General features: G+C 45.9%; 1 protein-coding gene across 2 annotated transcripts in view; it reads left to right on the forward strand.

The window, feature by feature from the left end:
* LOC128664282 (N-acylneuraminate cytidylyltransferase) overlaps positions 1–20,166 on the forward strand; it is a 238,183-nt gene extending 218,017 nt beyond the window's left edge. For both annotated transcript variants that reach the window (XM_053719115.1, XM_053719114.1), the window contains one exon: positions 17,664–20,166. In XM_053719115.1, coding sequence (XP_053575090.1) covers positions 17,664–17,842 — 179 coding nt within the window. In that variant the 3' untranslated portion in view covers positions 17,843–20,166. The remainder of the gene's footprint in view (positions 1–17,663) is intronic.
* The last annotated feature ends 4,393 nt before the right edge of the window (positions 20,167–24,559 follow it).

Raw genomic sequence — 24,559 nt, forward strand, 5'->3', positions numbered from 1 at the left:
GTTCTTCTGTCTGGGCCGTGGGTGTCTTTACTTTGCTGGTATAGTTTGTACGTCTGTCTGGGCCGAGGGTGTCTGTCTGTAACTTACTGGGATAATTTGCACTCCTGTTTTGGCCGTGGGTGTCTGTAACTTGCTTGGATAGTTTGTACGTCTGTCTGGGCCATGGGTGTCTGTAAGTTGCTGGGATAGTTTGTACTTCTGTCTGGGCCGTGGATGTCTGTAACTTGCTGGGATAGTTTGTACGTCTGTCTGGGCCGTGGGTGTCTGTACCTTGCTGGTATGGTTTGTACTTCTGTCTGGGCCGTGGGTGTCTGTGTAGCTTGTAGGATAGTTTGTACTTCTGTCTGGGCTGTGGGTATCTGTGTAGCTTGCTGGGATAGTTTGTTCTTCTGTCTGGGCCGTGGGGGTCTGTCTGTAACTTGCTGGGATAGTTTGTACTTCTGTCTGGGCCGTGGGTGTCTGTAACTTACTGGGATAGTTTGTACTTCTGTCTGGGCCGTGGGTGTCTGTCTGTAACTTACTGGGATAGTTTGTACTTCTGTCTGGGCCGTGGGTGTCTGTCTGTAACTTACTGGGATAGTTTGTACGTCTGTCTGGGCCGTGGGTGTCTGTAACTTGCTGGGATAGTTTGTACTTCTGTCTGGGCCGTGGGTGTCTGTAACTTGCTGGGATAGTATGTACGTCTGTCTGGGCCGTGGGTGTCTGTAACTTGCTGGGATAGTTTGTACGTCTGTCTGGGCCGTGGGTGTCTGTAACTTGCTGGTATAGTTTGTACGTCTGTCTGGGCCGTGGGTGTCTGTAACTTGCTGGTATAGTTTGTACTTCTGTCTGGGCCATGGGTTTCTGTGTAGCTTGCTGGGTTAGTTTGTTCTTCTGTCTGGGCCGTGGGTGTCTGTAACTTGCTGGGATAGTTTGTACTTCTGTCTGGGCCGTGGGTGTCTGTAACTTGCTGGGATAGTTTGTACTTCTGTCTGGGCCGTGGGTGTCTGTAACTTGCTGGGATAGTTTGTACTTCTGTCTGGGCCGTGGGTGTCTGTAACTTGCCGGGATAGTTTGTACTTCTGTCTGGGCCGTGGGTGTCTGTCTGTAACTTGCTGGGATAGTTTGTACTTCTGTCTGGGCCATGGGTGTCTGTAACTTGCTGGGATAGTTTGTACTTCTGTCTGGGCCGTGGATGTCTGTCTGTAACTTGCTGGGATAGTTTGTACTTCTGTCTGGGCCGTGGATGTCTGTCTGTAACTTGCTGGGATAGTTTGTACGTCTGTCTGGGCCGTGGGTGTCTGTGTAACTTGCTGGGATAGTTTGTTCTTCTGTCTGGGCCATGGGTGTCTGTGTAGCTTGCTGGAATTGCGTACCTCTGTCTGGGCCGTGGGTGTCTGTAACTTGCTGGGATAGTTTGTACTTCTGTCTGGGCCGTGGGTGTCTGTCTGTAACTTGCTGGGATAGTTTGTACTTCTGTCTGGGCCGTGGATGTCTGTAACTTGCTGGGATAGTTTGTACTTCTGTCTGGGCCGTGGGTGTCTGTAACTTGCTGGTATAGTTTGTACGTCTGTCTGGGCCGTGGGTGTCTGTAACTTGCTGGTATAGTTTGTACGTCTGTCTGGGCCGTGGGTGTCTGTAACTTGCTGGTATGCTGGTATAGTTTGTACGTCTGTCTGGGCCGTGGGTGTCTGTAACTTGCTGGTATGCTGGTATAGTTTGTACGTCTGTCTGGGCGTGGGTGTCTGTAACTTGCTGGTATGCTGGTATAGTTTGTACTTCTGTCTGGGCCATGGGTTTCTGTGTAGCTTGCTGAGATAGTTTGTTTTTCTGTCTGGGCCGTGGGTATCTGTGTAACTTGCTGGGATATTTTGTTCTTCTGTCTGGGCCGTGGGTGTCTGTAACTTGCTGGGATAGTTTGTACTTCTGTCTGGGCCGTGGGTTTCTGTAACTTGCCGGGATAGTTTGTTCTTCTGTCTGGGCCGTGGGTGTCTTTACCTTGCTGGTATAGTTTGTACGTCTGTCTGGGCCGAGGGTGTCTGTAACTTGCTGGTATAGTTTGTACTTCTGTCTGGGCCATGGGTTTCTGTGTAGCTTGCTGGGATAGTTTGTTCTTCTGTCTGGGCCGTGGGTGTCTTTACCTTGCTGGTATAGTTTGTACGTCTGTCTGGGCCGAGGGTGTCTGTAACTTGCCGGGATGGTTTGTACTTCTGTCTGGGCCGTGGGGGTCTCTCTGTAACTTGCTGGGATAGTATGTACGTCTGTCTGGGCCGTGGGTGTCTGTCTGTAACTTGCTGCGATAATTTGCACTCCTGTTTTGGCCGTGGGTGTCTGTAACTTGCTTGGATAGTTTGTACGTCTGTCTGGGCCATGGGTGTCTGTAACTTGCTGGGATAGTTTGTACTTCTGTCTGGGCCGTGGATGTCTGTAACTTGCTGGGATAGTTTGTACGTCTGTCTGGGCCGTGGGTGTCTGTAACTTGCTGGTATGGTTTGTACTTCTGTCTGGGCCATGGGTGTCTGTACCTTGCTGGTATAGTTTGTACTTCTGTCTGGGCCGTGGGTGTCTGTGTAGCTTGTAGAATAGTTTGTACTTCTGTCTGGGCTGTGGGTATCTGTGTAGCTTGCTGGGATAGTTTGTTCTTCTGTCTGGGCCGTGGGGGTCTGTCTGTAACTTGCTGGGATAGTTTGTACTTCTGTCTGGGCCGTGGGTGTCTGTCTGTAACTTACTGGGATAGTTTGTACTTCTGTCTGGGCCGTGGGTGTCTGTCTGTAACTTACTGGGATAGTTTGTACTTCTGTCTGGGCCGTGGGTGTCTGTCTGTAACTTACTGGGATAGTTTGTACTTCTGTCTGGGCCGTGGGTGTCTGTAACTTGCTGGGATAGTTTGTACTTCTGTCTGGGCCGTGGGTGTCTGTAACTTGCTGGGATAGTTTGTACTTCTGTCTGGGCCGTGCGTGTCTGTCTGTAAATTGCTGGGATAATTTGTACTTCTGTCTGGGCCGTGGGTGTCTGTAACTTGCTGGGATAGTATGTACGTCTGTCTGGGCCGTGGGTGTCTGTAACTTGCTGGGATAGTTTGTACGTCTGTCTGGGCCGTGGGTGTCTGTAACTTGCTGGGATAGTTTGTACGTCTGTCTGGGCCGTGGGTGTCTGTAACTTGCTGGGATAGTTTGTAAGTCTGTCTGGGCCGTGGGTGTCTGTAACTTGCTGGGATAGTTTGTACGTCTGTCTGGGCCGTGGGTATCTGTAACTTGTTGGGATAGTTTGTACGTCTGTCTGGGCTGTGGGTGTCTGTCTGTAAATTGTTGGGATAGTTTGTACTTCTGTTTGGGCCGTGGGTGTCTGTAACTTGCTGGGATAGTTTGTACTTCTGTCTGGGCCGTGGGTGTCTGTAACTTGCTGGGATAGTTTGTACGTCTGTCTGGGCCGTGGGTGTCTGTAACTTGCTGGGATAGTTTGTACGTCTGTCTGGGCTGTGGGTGTCTGTCTGTAAATTGTTGGGATAGTTTGTACTTCTGTCTGGGCCGTGGGTGTCTGTAACTTGCTGGGATAGTTTGTACTTCTGTCTGGGCTGTGGGTGTCTGTAACTTGCTGGGATAGTTTGTACGTCTGTCTGGGCCGTGGGTGTCTGTAACTTACTGGGATAGTTTGTACGTCTTTCTGGGCCGTGGGTATCTGTCTGTAACTTGCTGGGATAGTTTGTACGTCTGTCTGGGCCGTGGGTGTCTGTAACTTACTGGGATAGTTTGTACGTCTCTCTAGGCCGTGGGTGTCTGTATGTAACTTGCTGGTATAGTTTGTACGTCTGTCTGGGCCGTGGGTTTCTGTGTAACTTGCTGGGATAGTTTGTACGTCTGTCTGGGCCGTGGGTGTCTGTCTGTAACTTACTGGGATAGTTTGTACTTCTGTCTGGGCCGTGGGTGTCTGTAACTTGCTGGTATAGTTTGTACGTCTGTCTGGGCCGTGGGTGTCTGTAACTTGCTGGTATAGTTTGTACTTCTGTCTGGGCCATGGGTTTCTGTGTAGCTTGCTGGGATAGTTTGTTTTTCTGTCTGGGCCGTGGGTGTCTGTACCTTGCTGGTATAGTTTGTACGTCTGTCTGGGCCGTGGGTGTCTGTGTAGCTTGCTGGGATAGTTTGTTCTTCTGTCTGGGCCATGGGTGTCTGTCTGTAACTTACTGGGATAGTTTGTACTTCTGTCTGGGCCGTGGGTGTCTGTAACTTGCTGGTATAGTTTGTACGTCTGTCTGGGTCGTGGGTGTCTGTAACTTGCTGGGATAGTTTGTACTTCTGTCTGGGCCGTGGGTGTCTGTCTGTAACTTGCTGGGATAGTTTGTACTTCTGTCTGGGCCGTGGGTGTCTGTAACTTGCTGGGATAGTTTGTACGTCCGTCTGGGCCGTGGGTGTCTGTAACTTGCTGTGATAGTTTGTACTTCTGTCTGGGCCGTGGGTGTCTGTAACTTGCTGGGATAGTTTGTACTTCTGTCTGGGCCGTGGGTGTCTGTAACTTACTGGGATAGTTTGTACTTCTGTCTGGGCCGTGGATGTCTGTCTGTAACTTGCTGGGATAGTTTGTACTTCTGTCTGGGCTGTTGGTGTCTGTCTGTAACTTGCTGGGATAGTTTGTACTTCTGTCTGGGCTGTGGGTGTCTGTAACTTGCTGGGATAGTTTGTACTTCTGTCTGGGCTGTGGGTGTCTGTCTGTAACTTGCTGGGATAGTATGTACTTCTGTCTGGGCTGTGGGTGTCTGTAACTTGCTGGAATAGTTTGTACTTCTGTCTGGGCTGTGGGTGTCTGCAACTTGCTGGGATAGTTTGTACGTCTGTCTGGGCCGTGGGTGTCTGTAACTTGCCGGGATAGTTTGTACTTCTGTTGGGGCCGTGGGGGTCTGTCTGTAACTTGCTGGGATAGTATGTACGTCTGTCTGGGCCGTGGGTGTCTGTCTGTAACTTGCTGCGATAATTTTCACTCCTGTTTTGGCCGTGGGTGTCTGTAACTTGCTGGGATAGTTTGTACTTCTGTCTGGGCCGTGGGTCTGTCTGTAACTTACTGGGATAGTTTGTACTTCTGTCTGGGCCGTGGGTGTCTGTCTGTAACTTGCTGTTACAGAAGCATTTGTCCCTCAATCGCAGCGTTGACTCGTTTTTGTGGGCAGAAGGGTATCCTAGCTGTACTACAGCTAAGGGGGATTATTCTACATTTGCGAGACTCATATAGAATACTATGGAAAGCAGTTTCTCCCCTCTTCAGCAATAGGAATCCAGGCTACTAAGCGGTCCATCTCTCAGCGAGACTAAGGGTAACCGTAACACTTGCTGGGATAGTTTGTGCTTCTGTCTGGGCCGTGGGTGTCTGTCTGTAACTTACTGGGATAGTTTGTACTTCTGTCTGGGCCGTGGGGGTCTGTGTAGCTTGCTGGGATAGTTTGTACTTCTGTCTGGGCCGTGGGGGTCTGTCTGTAACTTGCTGGGATAGTTTGTACTTCTGTCTGGGCCGTGGGGGTCTGTCTGTAACTTGCTGGGATAGTTTGTACTTCTGTCTGGGCCGTGGGTGTCTTTAACTTGCTGGGATAGTTTGTACTTCTGTCTGGGCCGTGGGTGTCTGTCTGTAACTTACTGGGATAGTTTGTACTTCTGTCTGGGCCGTGGGTGTCTGTAACTTGCTGGGATAGTTTGTACTTCTGTCTGGGCCGTGGGTGTCTGTAACTTGCTGGGATAGTTTGTACGTCTGTCTGGGCCGTGGGTGTCTGTAACTTGCTGGGATAGTTTGTACTTCTGTCTGGGCCGTGGGTGTCTGTCTGTAACTTACTGGGATAGTTTGTACTTCTGTCTGGGCCGTGGGTGTCTGTCTGTAACTTACTGGGATAGTTTGTACTTCTGTCTGGGCCGTGGGTGTCTGTCTGTAACTTACTGGGATAGTTTATACTTCTGTCTGGGCCGTGGGTGTCTGTCTGTAACTTGCTGGGATAGTTTGTACTTCTGTCTGGGCCGTGGGTGTCTTTCTGTAACTTACTGGGATAGTTTGTACTTCTGTCTGGGCCGTGGGTGTCTGTCTGTAACTTACTGGGATAGTTTGTACTTCTGTCTGGGCCGTGGGTGTCTGTCTGTAACTTGCTGGGATAGTTTGTACTTCTGTCTGGGCCGTGGGGGTCTGTCTGTAACTTGCTGGGATAATTTGTACTTCTGTCTGGGCCGTGGGTGTCTGTCTGTAACTTACTGGGATAGTTTGTACTTCTGTCTGGGCCGTGGGTGTCTGTTTGTAACTTACTGGGATAGTTTGTACTTCTGTCTGGGCCGTGGGTGTCTGTCTGTAACTTGCTGGGATAGTTTGTACGTCTGTCTGGGCCGTGGGTGTCTGTCTGTAACTTACTGGGATAGTTTGTACTTCTGTCTGGGCCGTGGGTGTCTGTCTGTAACTTACTGGGATAGTTTGTACTTCTGTCTGGGCCGTGGGTGTCTGTAACTTGCTGGGATAGTTTGTACTTCTGTCTGGGCCGTGGGGGTCTGTCTGTAACTTGCTTGGATAATTTGTACTTCTGTCTGGGCCGTGGGTGTCTGTCTGTAACTTACTGGGATAGTTTGTACTTCTGTCTGGGCCGTGGGTGTCTGTCTGTAACTTACTGGGATAGTTTGTACTTCTGTCTGGGCCGTGGGTGTCTGTCTGTACCTTGCTGGGATAGTTTGTACGTCTGTCTGGGCCGTGGGTGTCTGTCTGTAACTTACTGGGATAGTTTGTACTTCTGTCTGAACCGTGGGTGTCTGTCTGTAACTTACTGGGATAGTTTGTACTTCTGTCTGGGCCGTGGGTGTCTGTAACTTGCTGGGATAGTATGTACGTCTGTCTGGGCCGTGGGTGTCTGTAACTTGCTGGGATAGTTTGTACGTCTGTCTGGGCCGTGGGTGTCTGTAACTTGCTGGGATAGTTTGTACGTCTGTCTGGGCCGTGGGTGTCTGTAACTTGCTGGGATAGTTTGTACGTCTGTCTGGGCCGTGGGTGTCTGTAACTTGCTGGGATAGTTTGTACGTCTGTCTGGGCCGTGGGTGTCTGTAACTTGTTGGGATAGTTTGTACGTCTGTCTGGGCTGTGGGTGTCTGTCTGTAAATTGTTGGGATAGTTTCTACTTCTGTCTGGGCCGTGGGTGTCTGTAACTTGCTGGGATAGTTTGTACTTCTGTCTGGGCCGTGGGTGTCTGTCTGTAACTTGCTGGGATAGTTTGTACTTCTGTCTGGGCCATGGGTGTCTGTCTGTAACTTACTGGGATAGTTTGTACTTCTGTCTGGGCCGTGGATGTCTGTCTTTAACTTACTGGGATAGTTTGTACGTCTGTCTGGGCCGTGGATGTCTGTCTGTAACTTGCTGGGATAGTTTGTACTTCTGTCTGGGCCGTGGGTGTCTGTAACTTGCTGGGATAGTTTGTACTTCTGTCTGGGCCGTTGGTGTCTGTCTGTAAATTGTTGGGATAATTTGTACTTCTGTCTGGGCCGTGGGTGTCTGTAACTTGCTGGGATAGTATGTACGTCTGTCTGGGCCGTGGGTGTCTGTAACTTGCTGGGATAGTTTATACGTCTGTCTGGGCCGTGGGTGTCTGTAACTTGCTGGGATAGTTTGTACGTCTGTCTGGGCCGTGGGTGTCTGTATCTTGCTGGGATAGTTTGTACGTCTGTCTGGGCTGTGGGTGTCTGTAACTTGCTGGGATAGTTTGTACGTCTGTCTGGGCCGTGGGTGTCTGTAACTTGTTGGGATAGTTTGTACGTCTGTCTGGGCCGTGGGTGTCTGTAACTTGCTGGTATGCTGGTATAGTTTGTACGTCTGTCTGGGCCATGGGTTTCTGTGTAGCTTGCTGGGATAGTTTGTTCTTCTGTCTGGGCCGTGGGTGTCTGTAACTTACTGGGATAGTTTGTACGTCTCTCTGGGCCGTGGGTGTCTGTATGTAACTTGCTGGGATAGTTTGTACGTCTGTCTGGGCCGTGGGTGTCTGTAACTTACTGGGATAGTTTGTACGTCTGTCTGGGCTGTGGGTGTCTGTCTGTAACTTACTGGGATAGTTTGTACTTCTGTCTGGGCCGTGGGTGTCTGTAACTTGCTGGTATAGTTTGTACGTCTGTCTGGGCCGTGGGTGTCTGTAACTTGCTGGTATAGTTTGTACTTCTGTCTGGGCCATGGGTTTCTGTGTAGCTTGCTGGGATAGTTTGTTTTTCTGTCTGGGCCGTGGGTGTCTGTACCTTGCTGGTATAGTTTGTACGTCTGTCTGGGCCGTGGGTGTCTGTGTAGCTTGCTGGGATAGTTTGTTCTTCTGTCTGGGCCATGGGTGTCTGTCTGTAACTTACTGGGATAGTTTGTACTTCTGTCTGGGCCGTGGGTGTCTGTAACTTGCTGGGATAGTTTGTACGTCCGTCTGGGCCATGGGTGTCTGTAACTTGCTGGGATAGTTTGTACTTCTGTCTGGGCCGTGGGTGTCTGTAACTTGCTGGGATAGTTTGTACTTCTGTCTGGGCCGTGGGTGTCTGTAACTTACTGGGATAGTTTGTACTTCTGTCTGGGCCGTGGGTGTCTGTCTGTAACTTGCTGGGATAGTTTGTACTTCTGTCTGGGCTGTTGGTGTCTGTCTGTAAATTGTTGGGATAATTTGTACTTCTGTCTGGGCCGTGGGTGTCTGTAACTTGCTGGGATAGTTTGTACTTCTGTCTGGGCCGTGGGTGTCTGTCTGTAACTTGCTGGGATAGTATGTACTTCTGTCTGGGCTGTGGGTGTCTGTAACTTGCTGGGATAGTTTGTACTTCTGTCTGGGCTGTGGGTGTCTGTAACTTGCTGGGATAGTTTGTACTTCTGTCTGGGCTGTGGGTGTCTGTCTGTAACTTGCTGGGATAGTATGTACTTCTGTCTGGGCTGTGGGTGTCTGTAACTTGCTGGAATAGTTTGTACTTCTGTCTGGGCTGTGGGTGTCTGCAACTTGCTGGGATAGTTTGTACGTCTGTCTGGGCCGTGGGTGTCTGTAACTTGCCGGGATAGTTTGTACTACTGTCGGGGCCGTGGGGGTCTGTCTGTAACTTGCTGGGATAGTATGTACGTCTGTCTGGGCCGTGGGTGTCTGTCTGTAACTTGCTGCGATAATTTTCACTCCTGTTTTGGCCGTGGGTGTCTGTAACTTGCTGGGATAGTTTGTACTTCTGTCTGGGCCGTGGGTCTGTCTGTAACTTACTGGGATAGTTTGTACTTCTTTCTGGGCCGTGGGTGTCTGTCTGTAACTTGCTGGGATAGTTTGTGCTTCTGTCTGGGCCGTGGGTGTCTGTCTGTAACTTACTGGGATAGTTTGTACTTCTGTCTGGGCCGTGGGGGTCTGTGTAGCTTGCTGGGATAGTTTGTACTTCTGTCTGGGCCGTGGGGGTCAGTCTGTAACTTGCTGGGATAGTTTGTACTTCTGTCTGGGCCGTGGGGGTCTGTCTGTAACTTGCTGGGATAGTTTGTACTTCTGTCTGGGCCGTGGGTGTCTTTAACTTGCTGGGATAGTTTGTACTTCTGTCTGGGCCATGGGTGTCTGTCTGTAACTTACTGGGATAGTTTGTACTTCTGTCTGGGCCGTGGGTGTCTGTAACTTGCTGGGATAGTTTGTACTTCTGTCTGGGCCGTGGGTGTCTGTAACTTGCTGGGATAGTTTGTACGTCTGTCTGGGCCGTGGGTGTCTGTAACTTGCGGGGATAGTTTGTACTTCTGTCTGGGCCGTGGGTGTCTGTCTGTAACTTACTGGGATAGTTTGTACTTCTGTCTGGGCCGTGGGTGTCTGTCTGTAACTTGCTGGGATAGTTTGTACTTCTGTCTGGGCCGTGGGTGTCTGTAACTTACTGGGATAGTTTGTACTTCTGTCTGGGCCGTGGGTGTCTGTCTGTAACTTACTGGGATAGTTTGTACTTCTGTCTGGGCCGTGGGTGTCTGTCTGTAACTTGCTGGGATAGTTTGTACTTCTGTCTGGGCCGTGGGGGTCTGTCTGTAACTTGCTGGGATAATTTGTACTTCTGTCTGGGCCGTGGGTGTCTGTCTGTAACTTACTGGGATAGTTTGTACTTCTGTCTGGGCCGTGGGTGTCTGTCTGTAACTTACTGGGATAGTTTGTACTTCTGTCTGGGCCGTGGCTGTCTGTCTGTAACTTGCTGGGATAGTTTGTACGTCTGTCTGGGCCGTGGGTGTCTGTCTGTAACTTACTGGGATAGTTTGTACTTCTGTCTGGGCCGTGGGTGTCTGTCTGTAACTTACTGGGATAGTTTGTACTTCTGTCTGGGCCGTGGGTGTCTGTAACTTGCTGGGATAGTTTGTACTTCTGTCTGGGCCGTGGGTGTCTGTCTGTAACTTACTGGGATAGTTTGTACTTCTGTCTGGGCCGTGGGGGTCTGTCTGTAACTTGCTTGGATAATTTGTACTTCTGTCTGGGCCGTGGGTGTCTGTCTGTAACTTACTGGGATAGTTTGTACTTCTGTCTGGGCCGTGGGTGTCTGTCTGTAACTTACTGGGATAGTTTGTACTTCTGTCTGGGCCGTGGGTGTCTGTCTGTAACTTGCTGGGATAGTTTGTACGTCTGTCTGGGCCGTGGGTGTCTGTCTGTAACTTACTGGGATAGTTTGTACTTCTGTCTGGGCCGTGGGTGTCTGTCTGTAACTTACTGGGATAGTTTGTACTTCTGTCTGGGCCGTGGGTGTCTGTAACTTGCTGGGATAGTATGTACGTCTGTCTGGGCCGTGGGTGTCTGTAACTTGCTGGGATAGTTTGTACGTCTGTCTGGGCCGTGGGTGTCTGTAACTTGCTGGGATAGTTTGTACGTCTGTCTGGGCCGTGGGTGTCTGTAACTTGCTGGGATAGTTTGTACGTCTGTCTGGGCCGTGGGTGTCTGTAACTTGCTGGGATAGTTTGTACGTCTGTCTGGGCCGTGGGTGTCTGTAACTTGTTTGGATAGTTTGTACGTCTGTCTGGGCTGTGGGTGTCTGTCTGTAAATTGTTGGGATAGTTTGTACTTCTGTCTGGGCCGTGGGTGTCTGTAACTTGCTGGGATAGTTTGTACTTCTGTCTGGGCCGTGGGTGTCTGTCTGTAATTTGCTGGGATAGTTTGTACTTCTGTCTGGGCCATGGGTGTCTGTAACTTGCTGGGATAGTTTGTACTTCTGTCTGGGCCGTGGATGTCTGTCTTTAACTTGCTGGGATAGTTTGTACTTCTGTCTGGGCCGTGGATGTCTGTCTGTAACTTGCTGGGATAGTTTGTACGTCTGTCTGGGCCATGGGTGTCTGTGTAACTTGCTGGGATAGTTTGTTCTTCTGTCTGGGCCATGGGTGTCTGTGTAGCTTGCTGGAATAGCGTACCTCTGTCTGGGCCGTGGGTGTCTGTAACTTGCTGGGATAGTTTGTACTTCTGTCTGGGCCGTGGGTGTCTGTAACTTGCTGGGATAGTTTGTACCTCTGTCTGGGCCGTGGGTGTCTGTAACTTGCTGGGATAGTTTGTACTTCTGTCTGGGCCGTGGGTGTCTGTCTGTAACTTGCTGGGATAGTTTGTACCTCTGTCTGGGCCATGGGTGTCTGTACCTTGCCGGGATAGTTTGTACTTCTGTCTGGGCCGTGGATGTCTGTAACTTGCTGGGATAGTTTGTACTTCTGTCTGGGCCGTGGGTGTCTGTACCTTGCTGGTATGCTGGTATAGTTTGTACGTCTGTCTGGGCCGTGGATGTCTGTAACTTGCTGGTATAGTTTGTACGTCTGTCTGGGCCATGGGTTTCTGTGTAGCTTGCTGGGATAGTTTGTTTTTCTGTCTGGGCCGTGGGTATCTGTGTAACTTGCTGGGATAGTTTGTTCTTCTTTCTGGGCCGTGGGTGTCTGTAACTTGCTGGGATAGTTTGTACTTCTGTCTGGGCCGTGGGTGTCTGTCTGTAACTTGCTGGGATAGTTTGTACTTCTGTCTGGGCCGTGGGTTTCTGTAACTTGCCGGGATAGTTTGTACTTCTGTCTGGGCCGTGGATGTCTGTAACTTGCTGGGATAGTTTGTACTTCTGTCTGGGCCGTGGGTGTCTCTAACTTGCTGGTATAGTTTGTACGTCTGTCTGGGCCGTGGGTGTCTGTAACTTGCTGGTATAGTTTGTACTTCTGTCTGGGCCATGGGTTTCTGTGTAGCTTGCTGGGATAGTTTGTTCTTCTGTCTGGGCCGTGGGTGTCTTTACCTTGCTGGTATAGTTTGTACGTCTGTCTGGGCCGTGGGTGTCTGTAACTTGCCGGGATAGTTTGTACTTCTGTCTGGGCCGTGGGGGTCTGTCTGTAACTTGCTGGGATAGTATGTACGTCTGTCTGGGCCGTGGGTGTCTGTCTGTAACTTGCTGCGATAATTTGCACTCCTGTTTTGGCCGTGGGTGTCTGTAACTTGCTTGGATAGTTTGTACGTCTGTCTGGGCCATGGGTGTCTGTAACTTGCTGGGATAGTTTGTACTTCTGTCTGGGCTGTGGGTGTCTGTAACTTGCTGGGATAGTTTGTACGTCTGTCTGGGCCGTGGGTGTCTGTAACTTACTGGGATAGTTTGTACGTCTGTCTGGGCCGTGGGTGTCTGTAACTTGCTGGTATGCTGGTATAGTTTGTACGTCTGTCTGGGCCATGGGTTTCTGTGTAGCTTGCTGGGATAGTTTGTTCTTCTGTCTGGGCCGTGGGTGTCTGTAACTTACTGGGATAGTTTGTACGTCTCTCTGGTCCGTGGGTGTCTGTATGTAACTTGCTGGGATAGTTTGTACGTCTGTCTGGGCCGTGGGTTTCTGTGTAACTTGCTGGGATAGTTTGTACGTCTGTCTGGGCCGTGGGTGTCTGTCTGTAACTTACTGGGATAGTTTGTACTTCTGTCTGGGCCGTGGGTGTCTGTAACTTGCTGGTATAGTTTGTACGTCTGTCTGGGCCGTGGGTGTCTGTAACTTGCTGGTATAGTTTGTACTTCTGTCTGGGCCATGGGTTTCTGTGTAGCTTGCTGGGATAGTTTGTTCTTCTGTCTGGGCCGTGGGTGTCTGTACCTTGCTGGTATAGTTTGTACTTCTGTCTGGGCCGTGGGTGTCTGTGTAGCTTGTAGGATAGTTTGTACTTCTGTCTGGGCTGTGGGTATCTGTGTAGCTTGCTGGGATAGTTTGTTCTTCTGTCTGGTCCGTGGGGGTCTGTCTGTAACTTGCTGGGATAGTTTGTACTTCTGTCTGGGCCGTGGGTGTCTGTCTGTAACTTACTGGGATAGTTTGTACTTCTGTCTGGGCCGTGGGTGTCTGTCTGTAACTTACTGGGATAGTTTGTACGTCTGTCTGGGCCGTGGGTGTCTGTAACTTGCTGGGATAGTTTGTACTTCTGTCTGGGCCGTGGGTGTCTGTAACTTGCTGGGATAGTTTGTACTTCTGTCTGGGCCGTGGGTGTCTGTCTGTAAATTGTTGGGATAATTTGTACTTCTGTCTGGGCCGTGGGTGTCTGTAACTTGCTGGGATAGTATGTACGTCTGTCTGGGCCGTGGGTGTCTGTAACTTGCTGGGATAGTTTGTACGTCTGTCTGGGCCGTGGGTGTCTGTAACTTGCTGGGATAGTTTGTACGTCTGTCTGGGCCGTGGGTGTCTGTAACTTGCTGGGATAGTTTGTACGTCTGTCTGGGCTGTGGGTGTCTGTAACTTGCTGGGATAGTTTGTACGTCTGTCTGGGCCGTGGGTGTCTGTAACTTGTTGGGATAGTTTGTACGTCTGTCTGGGCTGTGGGTGTCTGTCTGTAAATTGTTGGGATAGTTTGTACTTCTGTCTGGGCCGTGGGTGTCTGTAACTTGCTGGGATAGTTTGTACTTCTGTCTGGGCTGTGGGTGTCTGTAACTTGCTGGGATAGTTTGTACGTCTGTCTGGGCCGTGGGTGTCTGTAACTTACTGGGATAGTTTGTACGTCTGTCTGGGCCGTGGGTGTCTGTAACTTGCTGGTATGCTGGTATAGTTTGTACGTCTGTCTGGGCCATGGGTTTCTGTGTAGCTTGCTGGGATAGTTTGTTCTTCTGTCTGGGCCGTGGGTGTCTGTAACTTACTGGGATAGTTTGTACGTCTCTCTGGGCCGTGGGTGTCTGTATGTTTCTTGCTGGGATAGTTTGTACGTCTGTCTGGGCCGTGGGTGTCTGTAACTTACTGGGATAGTTTGTACGTCTGTCTGGGCCGTGGGTGTCTGTAACTTGCTGGTATAGTTTGTACGTCTGTCTGGGCCGTGGGTGTCTGTAACTTGCTGGTATAGTTTGTACTTCTGTCTGGGCCATGGGTTTCTGTGTAGCTTGCTGGGATAGTTTGTTTTTCTGTCTGGGCCTTGGGTGTCTGTACCTTGCTGGTATAGTTTGTACGTCTGTCTGGGCCGTGGGTGTCTGTCTGTAACTTACTGGGATAGTTTGTACTTCTGTCTGGGCCGTGGGTGTCTGTAACTTGCTGGTATAGTTTGTACGTCTGTCTGGGTCGTGGGTGTCTGTAACTTGCTGGGATAGTTTGTACTTCTGTCTGGGCCGTGGGTGTCTGTCTGTAACTTGCTGGGATAGTTTGTACTTCTGTCTGGGCCGTGGGTGTCTGTAACTTGCTGGTATAGTTTGTACGTCTGTCTGGGCCGTGGGTGTCTGTAACTTGCTGGGATAGTTTGTACTTCTGTCTGGGCCGTGGGTGTCTGTCTGTAAATTGTTGGGATAATTTGTACTTCTGTCTGGGCCGTGGGTGTCTGTAACTTGCTGGGATAGTTTGTACGTCTGTCTGGGCCGTGGGTGTCTGTAACTTGCTGGGATAGTTTGTACGTCTGTCTGGGCCGTGGGTGTCTGTAACTTGCTGGGATAGTTTGTACGTCTGTCTGGGCCGTGGGTGTCTGTAACTTGCTGGGATAGTTTGTACGTCTGTCTGGGCTGTGGGTGTCTGTAACTTGCTGGGATAGTTTGTACGTCTGTCTGGGCCGTGGGTGTCTGTAACTTGTTGGGATAGTTTGTACGTCTGTCTGGGCTGTGGGTGTCTGTCTGTAAATTGTTGGGATAGTTTGTACTTCTGTCTGGGCCGTGGGTGTCTGTAACTTGCTGGGATAGTTTGTACTTCTGTCTGGGCCGTGGGTGTCTGTAACTTGCTGGGATAGTTTGTACGTCTGTCTGGGCCGTGGGTGTCTGTAACTTGCTGGGATAGTTTGTACGTCTGTCTGGGCTGTGGGTGTCTGTCTGTAAATTGTTGGGATAGTTTGTACTTCTGTCTGGGCCGTGGGTGTCTGTAACTTGCTGGGATAGTTTGTACTTCTGTCTGGGCTGTGGGTGTCTGTAACATGCTGGAATAGTTTGTACGTCTGTCTGGGCCGTGGGTGTCTGTAACTTACTGGGATAGTTTGTACGTCTGTCTGGGCCGTGGGTGTCTGTATGTAACTTGCTGGTATAGTTTGTACGTCTGTCTGGGCCGTGGGTTTCTGTGTAACTTGCTGGGATAGTTTGTACGTCTGTCTGGGCCGTGGGTGTCTGTCTGTAACTTACTGGGATAGTTTGTACTTCTGTCTGGGCCGTGGGTGTCTGTAACTTGCTGGTATAGTTTGTACGTCTGTCTGGGCCGTGGGTGTCTGTAACTTGCTGGTATAGTTTGTACTTCTGTCTGGGCCATGGGTTTCTGTGTAGCTTGCTGGGATAGTTTGTTTTTCTGTCTGGGCCGTGGGTGTCTGTACCTTGCTGGTATAGTTTGTACGTCTGTCTGGGCCGTGGGTGTCTGTGTAGCTTGCTGGGATAGTTTGTTCTTCTGTCTGGGCCATGGGTGTCTGTCTGTAACTTACTGGGATAGTTTGTACTTCTGTCTGGGCCGTGGGTGTCTGTAACTTGCTGGTATAGTTTGTACGTCTGTCTGGGTCGTGGGTGTCTGTAACTTGCTGGGATAGTTTGTACTTCTGTCTGGGCCGTGGGTGTCTGTCTGTAACTTGCTGGGATAGTTTGTACTTCTGTCTGGGCCGTGGGTGTCTGTAACTTGCTGGGATAGTTTGTACGTCCGTCTGGGCCGTGGGTGTCTGTAACTTGCTGGGATAGTTTGTACTTCTGTCTGGGCCGTGGGTGTCTGTAACTTGCTGGGATAGTTTGTACTTCTGTCTGGGCTGTGGGTGTCTGTAACTTGCTGGGATAGTTTGTACTTCTGTCTGGGCTGTGGGTGTCTGTAACTTGCTGGGATAGTTTGTACTTCTGTCTGGGCTGTGGGTGTCTGTCTGTAACTTGCTGGAATAGTTTGTACTTCTGTCTGGGCTGTGGGTGTCTGCAACTTGCTGGGATAGTTTGTACGTCTGTCTGGGCCGTGGGTGTCTGTAACTTGCCGGGATAGTTTGTACTTCTGTCGGGGCCGTGGGGGTCTGTCTGTAACTTGCTGGGATAGTATGTACGTCTGTCTGGGCCGTGGGTGTCTGTCTGTAACTTGCTGCGATAATTTTCACTCCTGTTTTGGCCGTGGGTGTCTGTAACTTGCTGGGATAGTTTGTACTTCTGTCTGGGCCGTGGGTGTCTGTAACTTGCTGGGATAGTTTGTACTTCTGTCTGGGCCGTGGGTCTGTCTGTAACTTACTGGGATAGTTTGTACTTCTGTCTGGGCCGTGGGTGTCTGTCTGTAACTTGCTGGGATAGTTTGTACTTCTGTCTGGGCCGTGGGGGTCTGTGTAGCTTGCTGGGATAGTTTGTACTTCTGTCTGGGCCGTGGGTGTCTGTCTGTAACTTACTGGGATAGTTTGTACTTCTGTCTGGGCCGTGGGGGTCTGTGTAGCTTGCTGGGATAGTTTGTACTTCTGTCTGGGCCGTGGGTGTCTGTAACTTGCTGGGATAGTTTGTACTTCTGTCTGGGCCGTGGGTGTCTGTATGTAACTTGCTGGTATAGTTTGTACGTCTGTCTGGGCCATGGGTTTCTGTAACTTGCTGGTATAGTTTGTACGTCTGTCTGGGCCATGGTTTTCTGTGTAGCTTGCTGGTATAGTTTGTACGTCTGTCTGGGCCGTGGGTTTCTGTAACTTGCTGGTATGCTGGTATAATTTGTACGTCTGTCTGGGCCATGGGTTTCTGTGTAGCTTGCTGGGATAGTTTGTTCTTCTGTCTGGGCCGTGGGTGTCTGTAACTTGCTGGGATAGTTTGTACTTCTGTCTGGGCCGTGGGTGTCTGTAACTTGCTGGGATAGTTTGTACGTCTGTCTGGGCCATGGGTTTCTGTGTAGCTTGCTGGGATAGTTTGTTCTTCTGTCTGGGTCGTGGGTGTCTGTAACTTGCTGGGATAATTTGTACTTCTGTCTGGGACATGGGTGTCTGTAACTTGCTTGTATAGTTTGTACGTCTGTCTGGGCCGTGGGTATCTGTGTAGCTTGCTGGGATAGGTAGTTCTTCTGTCTGGGCCATGGGTGTCTGTAACTTGCTTGGATATTTTGTACTTCTGTCTGGGCCGTGGGCGTCTGTGTAGCTTGCTGGAATAGCATACTTCTGTCTGGACCGTGGGCGTCTGTGTAGCTTGCTGGAATAGCATACTTCTGTCTGGGCCGTGGGCGTCTGTGTAGCTTGCTGGAATAGCATACTTCTGTCTGGGCAGTGGGCGTCTGTGTAGCTTGCTGGAATAGCATACTTCTGTCTGGGCCGTGGGTGTCCCTCTAGGAGTGAGCCCTATATGTGCAGACATATAACCACTAATAATTCTTCTTTTCTGTGTTTATCTCTGCAGGGTGCGACTATTCTGACGTGGAGTGCTTGAAGCTCGCTGGTACTAGTGGGGTCCCGGCAGATGCTAGTGTGCCGGCAAAAATGACGGATAATTTTGTTTGTAAATATAATGGGGGCAACGGTGCTATCCAAGAATTTGCTGAGCACATAATCACACTTATAAATGAGCCTGCAAGCTAAGTGTGATAAACACTAAGCCGTCAGTTATTTCCATCATAAAGACATTTTGTGGGGCGGCAGTAACATTTTTCTTTTTTTTTAATAGCTTTAAAATCGATTGATCTACAATCAAAGGTATCCCATACCTGTTTATTTTTTAAATTCATCTTTAGTAGGACTGAGACACTTTTTTATCAAGTAGAATCATTATACAATGTTGGCAGATGAAGTTATTGACATGGGATCAGCTGCTCCTTGCTGGGATCACGCCTGGGTCTGTGTTCACCTGTTATTTTTTTATTTATAATATGCCTCTGTATTAAAGAGACAGCGCAGTGCAAAGCCGGCTCTTTGCCTTTAGACATAGAGGGTCTTTTCTATATTTTAATGCTAATTTATGTTGACATAGGACAGTAACTGTAATTTTATCAGAATGAAACGCTGCAACAAAACCGGTAAGATCCGCTTTAGCTGTCACCAGACCAATCATTTTTTCATATTACACTTTTTTGGTCACAAAGAATGGGCCACATTCTGTACAATATGTAACGTGGATGACCTGATGCTCTGATTCGCTGCTGGATACATAGAAATAAAGATGCCCGGCCAGTTCCAGAGCCACAGGTTGTTTCGTATGTGTCCTGTACGGGCTGCTGGGGTTTCCCTGGTTGTTCCTTATGTGTCCTGTACAGGCTGCTGGAGATTCCCTTGTTGTTCCGTATGTGTCCTGTACGGCCTGCTGGAGATTCCCTGGTTGTTCCGTATGTGTCCTGTACGGGCTGCTGGAGATTCCCTGGTTGTTCCGTATGTGTCATGTATGGACTGCTGGAGATTCCCTGGTGGTTCCGTATGTGTCCTGTACAGACTGCTGGAGATTCCCTGGTGGTTCCGTATGTATCCTGTACGGGCTGCTGGAGATTCCCTGGTTGTTCCGTATGTGTCCTGTACTGACTGCTGGAGATTCCCTGGTTGTTCCGTATGTGTCCTGTACGGACTGCTGGAGATTCCCTGGTTTTTCCGTATGTGTCCTGTACGGACTGCTGGAGATTCCCTGGTGGTTCTGTGTGTGTCCTGTACGGACTGCTGGAGATTCCCTGGTGGTTCTGTATGTGTCCTGTACTGACTGCTGGAGATTCCCTGGTGGTTCTGTATGTGTCCTGTACGGACTGCTGGAGATTCCCTGGTTTTTCCGTATGTGTCCTGTATGGACTGCTGGAGATTCCCTGGTTTTTCCGTATGTGTCCTGTACGGACTGCTGGAGATTCCCTGGTGGTTCTGTGTGTGCACTGTACGGGCTGCTGCAGTTTCCCTGGTGGTTCTGTATGTGTCCTGTACGGGCTGCTGGAGTTTCCCTGGTGGTTCTGTATGTGTCCTGTACGGGCTGCTGGAGATTCCCTGGTTGTTCCATATGTGCACTGTACAGGCTGCTGGAGTTTCCCTGGTGGTTCTGTATGTGTCCTGTACGGGCTGCTGAAGATCCCCTGGTTGTTCCATATGTGCACTGTACAGGCTGCTGGAGTTTCCCTGGTGGTTCTGTATGTGTCCTGTACGGGCTGCTGGCGTTTCCCTGGTTTTTTGTTTTATATTTATATTATTTTTTTCTCCAAATGGAGATAGTTTTTAGGTTTGTTTATTTTTAATAAGAAAATCTGCTGCACCTACAAATACTTTGTGCTGCAAATGTTTTACCTCAATACTTTTTTTCTTGAATATGTTTTTCCATTTTTATTTAGAACTATTACTTGTTTTTTTCTTACAGTCTGTTAAAGTAAATACAACCCTGCGCCAGTTTCATCTGCTACTTGACATCTTGCTGTTTCCCCTAAAGTAACTGTTTTCAGCAAATACTTAGGCGGCAAATATGCACATTGTATATTTTTAGTACTATTTTATTTTTTTATTTTAAAGGTAGTTTACAAATCATCTTGTTTACATTATTATGTCATTTTGAGCTAAGTACCTTAGGTTTGTTGGGAATTTAATTGTGTAAAAATAATGAACTCGTTGCTCCACACTGTAATATGTCCCAGAATGCCCAGTTTCCTAACTAAATGATACATTTGCAAACTTGCTACTTTGTCATAGGAATTGTTGTAATGTGATTGGTCAGTACATGTCTAGGGGTTGTTTTTACTGATTATTTTATATGAGGGATCTCTGTTCAATCAGTTTTATTAATGTGTTTAATGTAGAAGCTTTTGTTTTTCTTTTAATTAAAAAAAAAAGTCATTTTATAATTTAACAACTTATTATGCTGATGTTTAGTGCTGAAGGAATGAAGCTGTAAAGTGTAATTCTGCTTGAAGGTACAAATGTAATAAATTTTATTTAATCTCTAGAACAAAGTTGTGTTTTTTCTTATCTTATTCTGTCACTATCCAGTGGTCTCACCCTCTGTATTTAGTGCAGGTTACGGTGTCTCTAAAAGGGCAATGCAATATTACAGAAGTGATGATAAAAATATCACTGTAAAATGAAGGTCCATGTCTTGCGTTGTCAGTGCCTCTGTATATAACAAGTAAAGGTCATTCCTTTTAAGACTGGAGGAAAGGAAATTTCTTCTTGATAAACAAAATCAATTTTGACTTTCCATTCCCTTTAAACATAAACTTGCAGGATTCAGATGTAATTTTAAGACTCTCTTAAATTCACTTCTATTTTCTTTCCTAAGATATGGTGAGTCCACGGAATCATCAATTACTGTTGGGAATGCCACTCCTGGCCAGCAGGAGGAGGCAAAGAGCACATCAGCAAAGCTGTTAAATGTCACTTCCCTTCCCACAATCTCCAGTCATTCTCCTTGCCTTCGGTGCAATGAGGAGGTGAAGTTTTTGTGTCTGATTCACTACAAATCAAGATTTTATTATTTTGAAAGCCAGAGTAGGTTTACTCTGATCTTTCTTTTCAGGACTAAGTTTAGCCGTACTCCACGTATATATATATATATATATATATATATATATATATATATATATATATATATATATATATATATAGTTGAGTTTCAGAGTTCAGCGCACATAGAATGGAGAAAAACAAAACCAAAACCAAATTATGGTGCAGTATGTCAGTACTAGGCAATCAAAAACTAAACGTGAGATTTAAATGTGCTCACCTTATTTAACCTCAAACATGTGAGGTATGTTGGAAGCATGGAGGGGATGTAATCCCTATCTGTGGTAAAGATGTTTCCAGCTGGTATGCAGAAACTTTTAGCAGGTGGAAATCTTGATATCCCTGGAGTAGAAATATGTTGGTATTTCAGACAAACTTCTCCTCTCTGGAGTTAGGTAGAGACACTTTAATTCTTTTTGCTGGATTTCTTTTCTTGTTACTGTTTATTTCTTTTCTCCTTCTTTATACTTGAAAGGCTTCTCCTCTCTGGAGTATGGTATAAACTTTATGTATGCAAACCAATTAGTGCTCAGTTTACATACTATGAGATCAATTGTGGATATTAATTGCAGCACTCATGAGATGTGTATAAATGATGCTTGCAAGGACACAAAGTGAAATTTAAAATAAAAACAGTTTTATTTTCCAATGTCCAATAAAAAATGATAAACAGAAATCCTCTTTGATAATAGTCCAGATCAGGGACAGAAATCGGTGAGCAGATGAAATATAGTATATTTCTCTAAATCCGGTAGTGAGTTTTTTTCTTATTAGGGCTGGTGCAAAAACAGCTAGCTAATAAAAATTAGTGATATTGTGGTATAGGATGCTGTAAGTACAGCTGAAGGTAAATTCCTTGCGGTAGAGTTCAGGTGGATAAGTTGGTGTTTATGATGGAAAACCGTAATAAATAGTTACATGAACTGCTGTAAATACAGCTAGATGATGATTCCTTGTGGTTTTTTGAGCTCTAGATAGCTCTCAATATCCGGATGGATGTGGATTCTTAAGCCTGTCAGTGACAGGGTCCGTTGCTGAAGTGTTTGAAGCTTGGTCTCCCTGGACAGGAAGTGACGTCAGAAGTGGGCGTGCCCTTACGCGTTTCGTGAATTACATTCACTTCATCAGATACCCTTACGCGTTTCGTGCGCTGAACTCTGAAACTCAACTCCATACCTTTTTCCTTCACATTCCATTTGATGATAGTGGAATATTCAGAAACTAGCTGCCATTGAAATATATCAGGAGGAACTATTTAGAGCAAAATAACCATTTGCAACGTACACAGCGCACATAAAAAAACACCCAAGCAACACTTTCTATATATATATATATATATATATAAACACATGAATAAACCACACTCACAGACTGTACTGGGTACACATCCTAAGCCACTGTTAACTCCACAGCCCTGAACACGGACAGACGGCTGCACAGTTCCCAGCAACCAAGGCAGTTAGCCCCTGAACAGCCTTGGTGACAGGCCGGCAGGGAAGCATTACAAACATTATAAACACAACACACAAAAAACCTGGCACTCGCCAGCAGATACTCAGTAATGATTAAAAGCAAAACTGGGGGAAGTCAGTTACATTGTATCTGCTGGCGAGTGCCAGGTTTTCTGTGTGTTGTGTGTATATGTATGTGTGTATATATATATATATGTATATGTATATATATATATATATATATATATATATATATATATGTATATATATATATATATATATATATATGTATATATATATATATATATATATATATATATATATATATATGTGTGTGTGTGTATATATATATATATATATATATATATATTTATATATGTGTGTGTGTGTATATATATATATATGTGTATATGTATATATATTTGTGTATATATATATATATATATATATGTGTATATATATATATGTGTGTATATATATATATATATCTGTGTATATATATATATATATATATATATATATCTGTGTGTATATATATATATATATATATATATATATATATATATATATATATATATATATATACCTTTAGAAATGTATATGTATGTATGTCATTTTTGTTAGATGGTATTATTATGAGTGTAACTGTATTGTGTAATGTATTTTTAATGAGTTTTGTGACACTTTCTTGTTTTTACAAAAACAGTTAACCACAGCTCTGAGGATGCACTAACCCGATGAGCGTTAACTTCAATTGTGCTCAAGCGATCACGTTTACTTGTAACTTTTAAAAAAAATATTTTTATTGATTTTTTTCATATAGATAGTAAAACAATAATACGACGCATAATGTTATCAGTTTATACATGGTTACATAGATGTTGTTCTTTTTGTAAATATATATATTTCAATCATCAATACCATAAAACAGTACTGATATATTCAGTCATATATGTGTAATTATTACAAAAAAATTGGATATAATAAGTTTTATTTCTATTTGTTTATTCATTTTCAATACTAAAAGCATGAGTATATGCCTTATTTGGTTATTATTAACACACTTCAGAGTCAATCTATTACTGTAATGTTTTTAAGATCACTACAAGCCCCCCAACATTAGTGACCCAGAGGAAACTCACCTACTAATGCAAATAGGTAAGGCTGCTCTTAACAGTGCTGTAATTATGGGAGATTTTAACTACCCAGATATAATCTGGGCCAATAAAACTAGTAATTCAGCTAAGGGGGGTAGATTTTAAATGTTCTCTGGGATAACTTCTTATCACAATTAATAGAGGAGCCAACTAGGTGTAAAGCTATATTGGATTTAGTGCTATTAAACAATACATATGTAATATCAAACATAGAAGTTAAAGTACATTTGGGTAACAGTGATCATAACATGTTCACATTTTAAATCTCTTTTCATAAGCAGTGTCTTTGAAATAAATGAATGATATCTAAGACTCTACATTTCTTAGTGTCTGTTATATATACCTTTAGTGATATGCTAATATTCCTCTTAATAATTCGGAATCTGTTGGCGCTCTACAAATTCCTGTTAATAATAATAATAATCCCTTATGAATTATTATACCCACTATAAAATATTAACACACAATCACTATCTTAATTAAACTACTTGTAAGGACATTAACTCACAATTCCTGCTTCAGCAATACAAAACTTTTATTATGAGGTGTCAGTATATGGCCGGGTTATAACACAATATATTTAATAATTATTCTTTAAAATAAAACCCCAATAAATGCATATACGAAACCATAAAATTAATATCAAATTCCTAAGTTCTTTTTTATTAGTTAATATCTATAAACACATTGAAATATATTTGTAGGAACCAGAATATGAGTCAAACTATACAGTATTTAAACTGTTGCAATACTCTTTACAAAGCAAACCAAATTGTAACTTTATAACTAGGCTTATTCACACTAGAATTTTATTAATTTAACACAATGAGATTCCAAGATATTAGCTACTAACATTCAAGCAATACAATCAGCTAAGTAGCCACAATTGATTCTAATGCAATTCTAATTTAAAACATCAAAATAGTATCTATTATTTGTGCCAACAACCAATCTCCTATACCACTTTATTTAAGCTAAAATAAATTCTTAGTTACTTACAATTAAGACCAATATTAAAAAATATATATATCTATTTTTGCAAAGATGAATTACTTAGCACTAAGGATTTGTTTTAAAATACACAGGCTATGAAATACAAGAATAAAATACAATGTATTCCTCTAAGTCTGCTAAATACAGCAACAATGGATGTGTGTTTAAATATTTAAGCTTAAAACTATCCAGGACTATGAATCCAAAATATAAATATGCTCTTTAAATCTATTAACTACAGC

This window comes from Bombina bombina, chromosome 6 (assembly GCF_027579735.1).
Source record: "Bombina bombina isolate aBomBom1 chromosome 6, aBomBom1.pri, whole genome shotgun sequence".
In the NCBI taxonomy this organism is placed as follows: domain Eukaryota; kingdom Metazoa; phylum Chordata; class Amphibia; order Anura; family Bombinatoridae; genus Bombina; species Bombina bombina.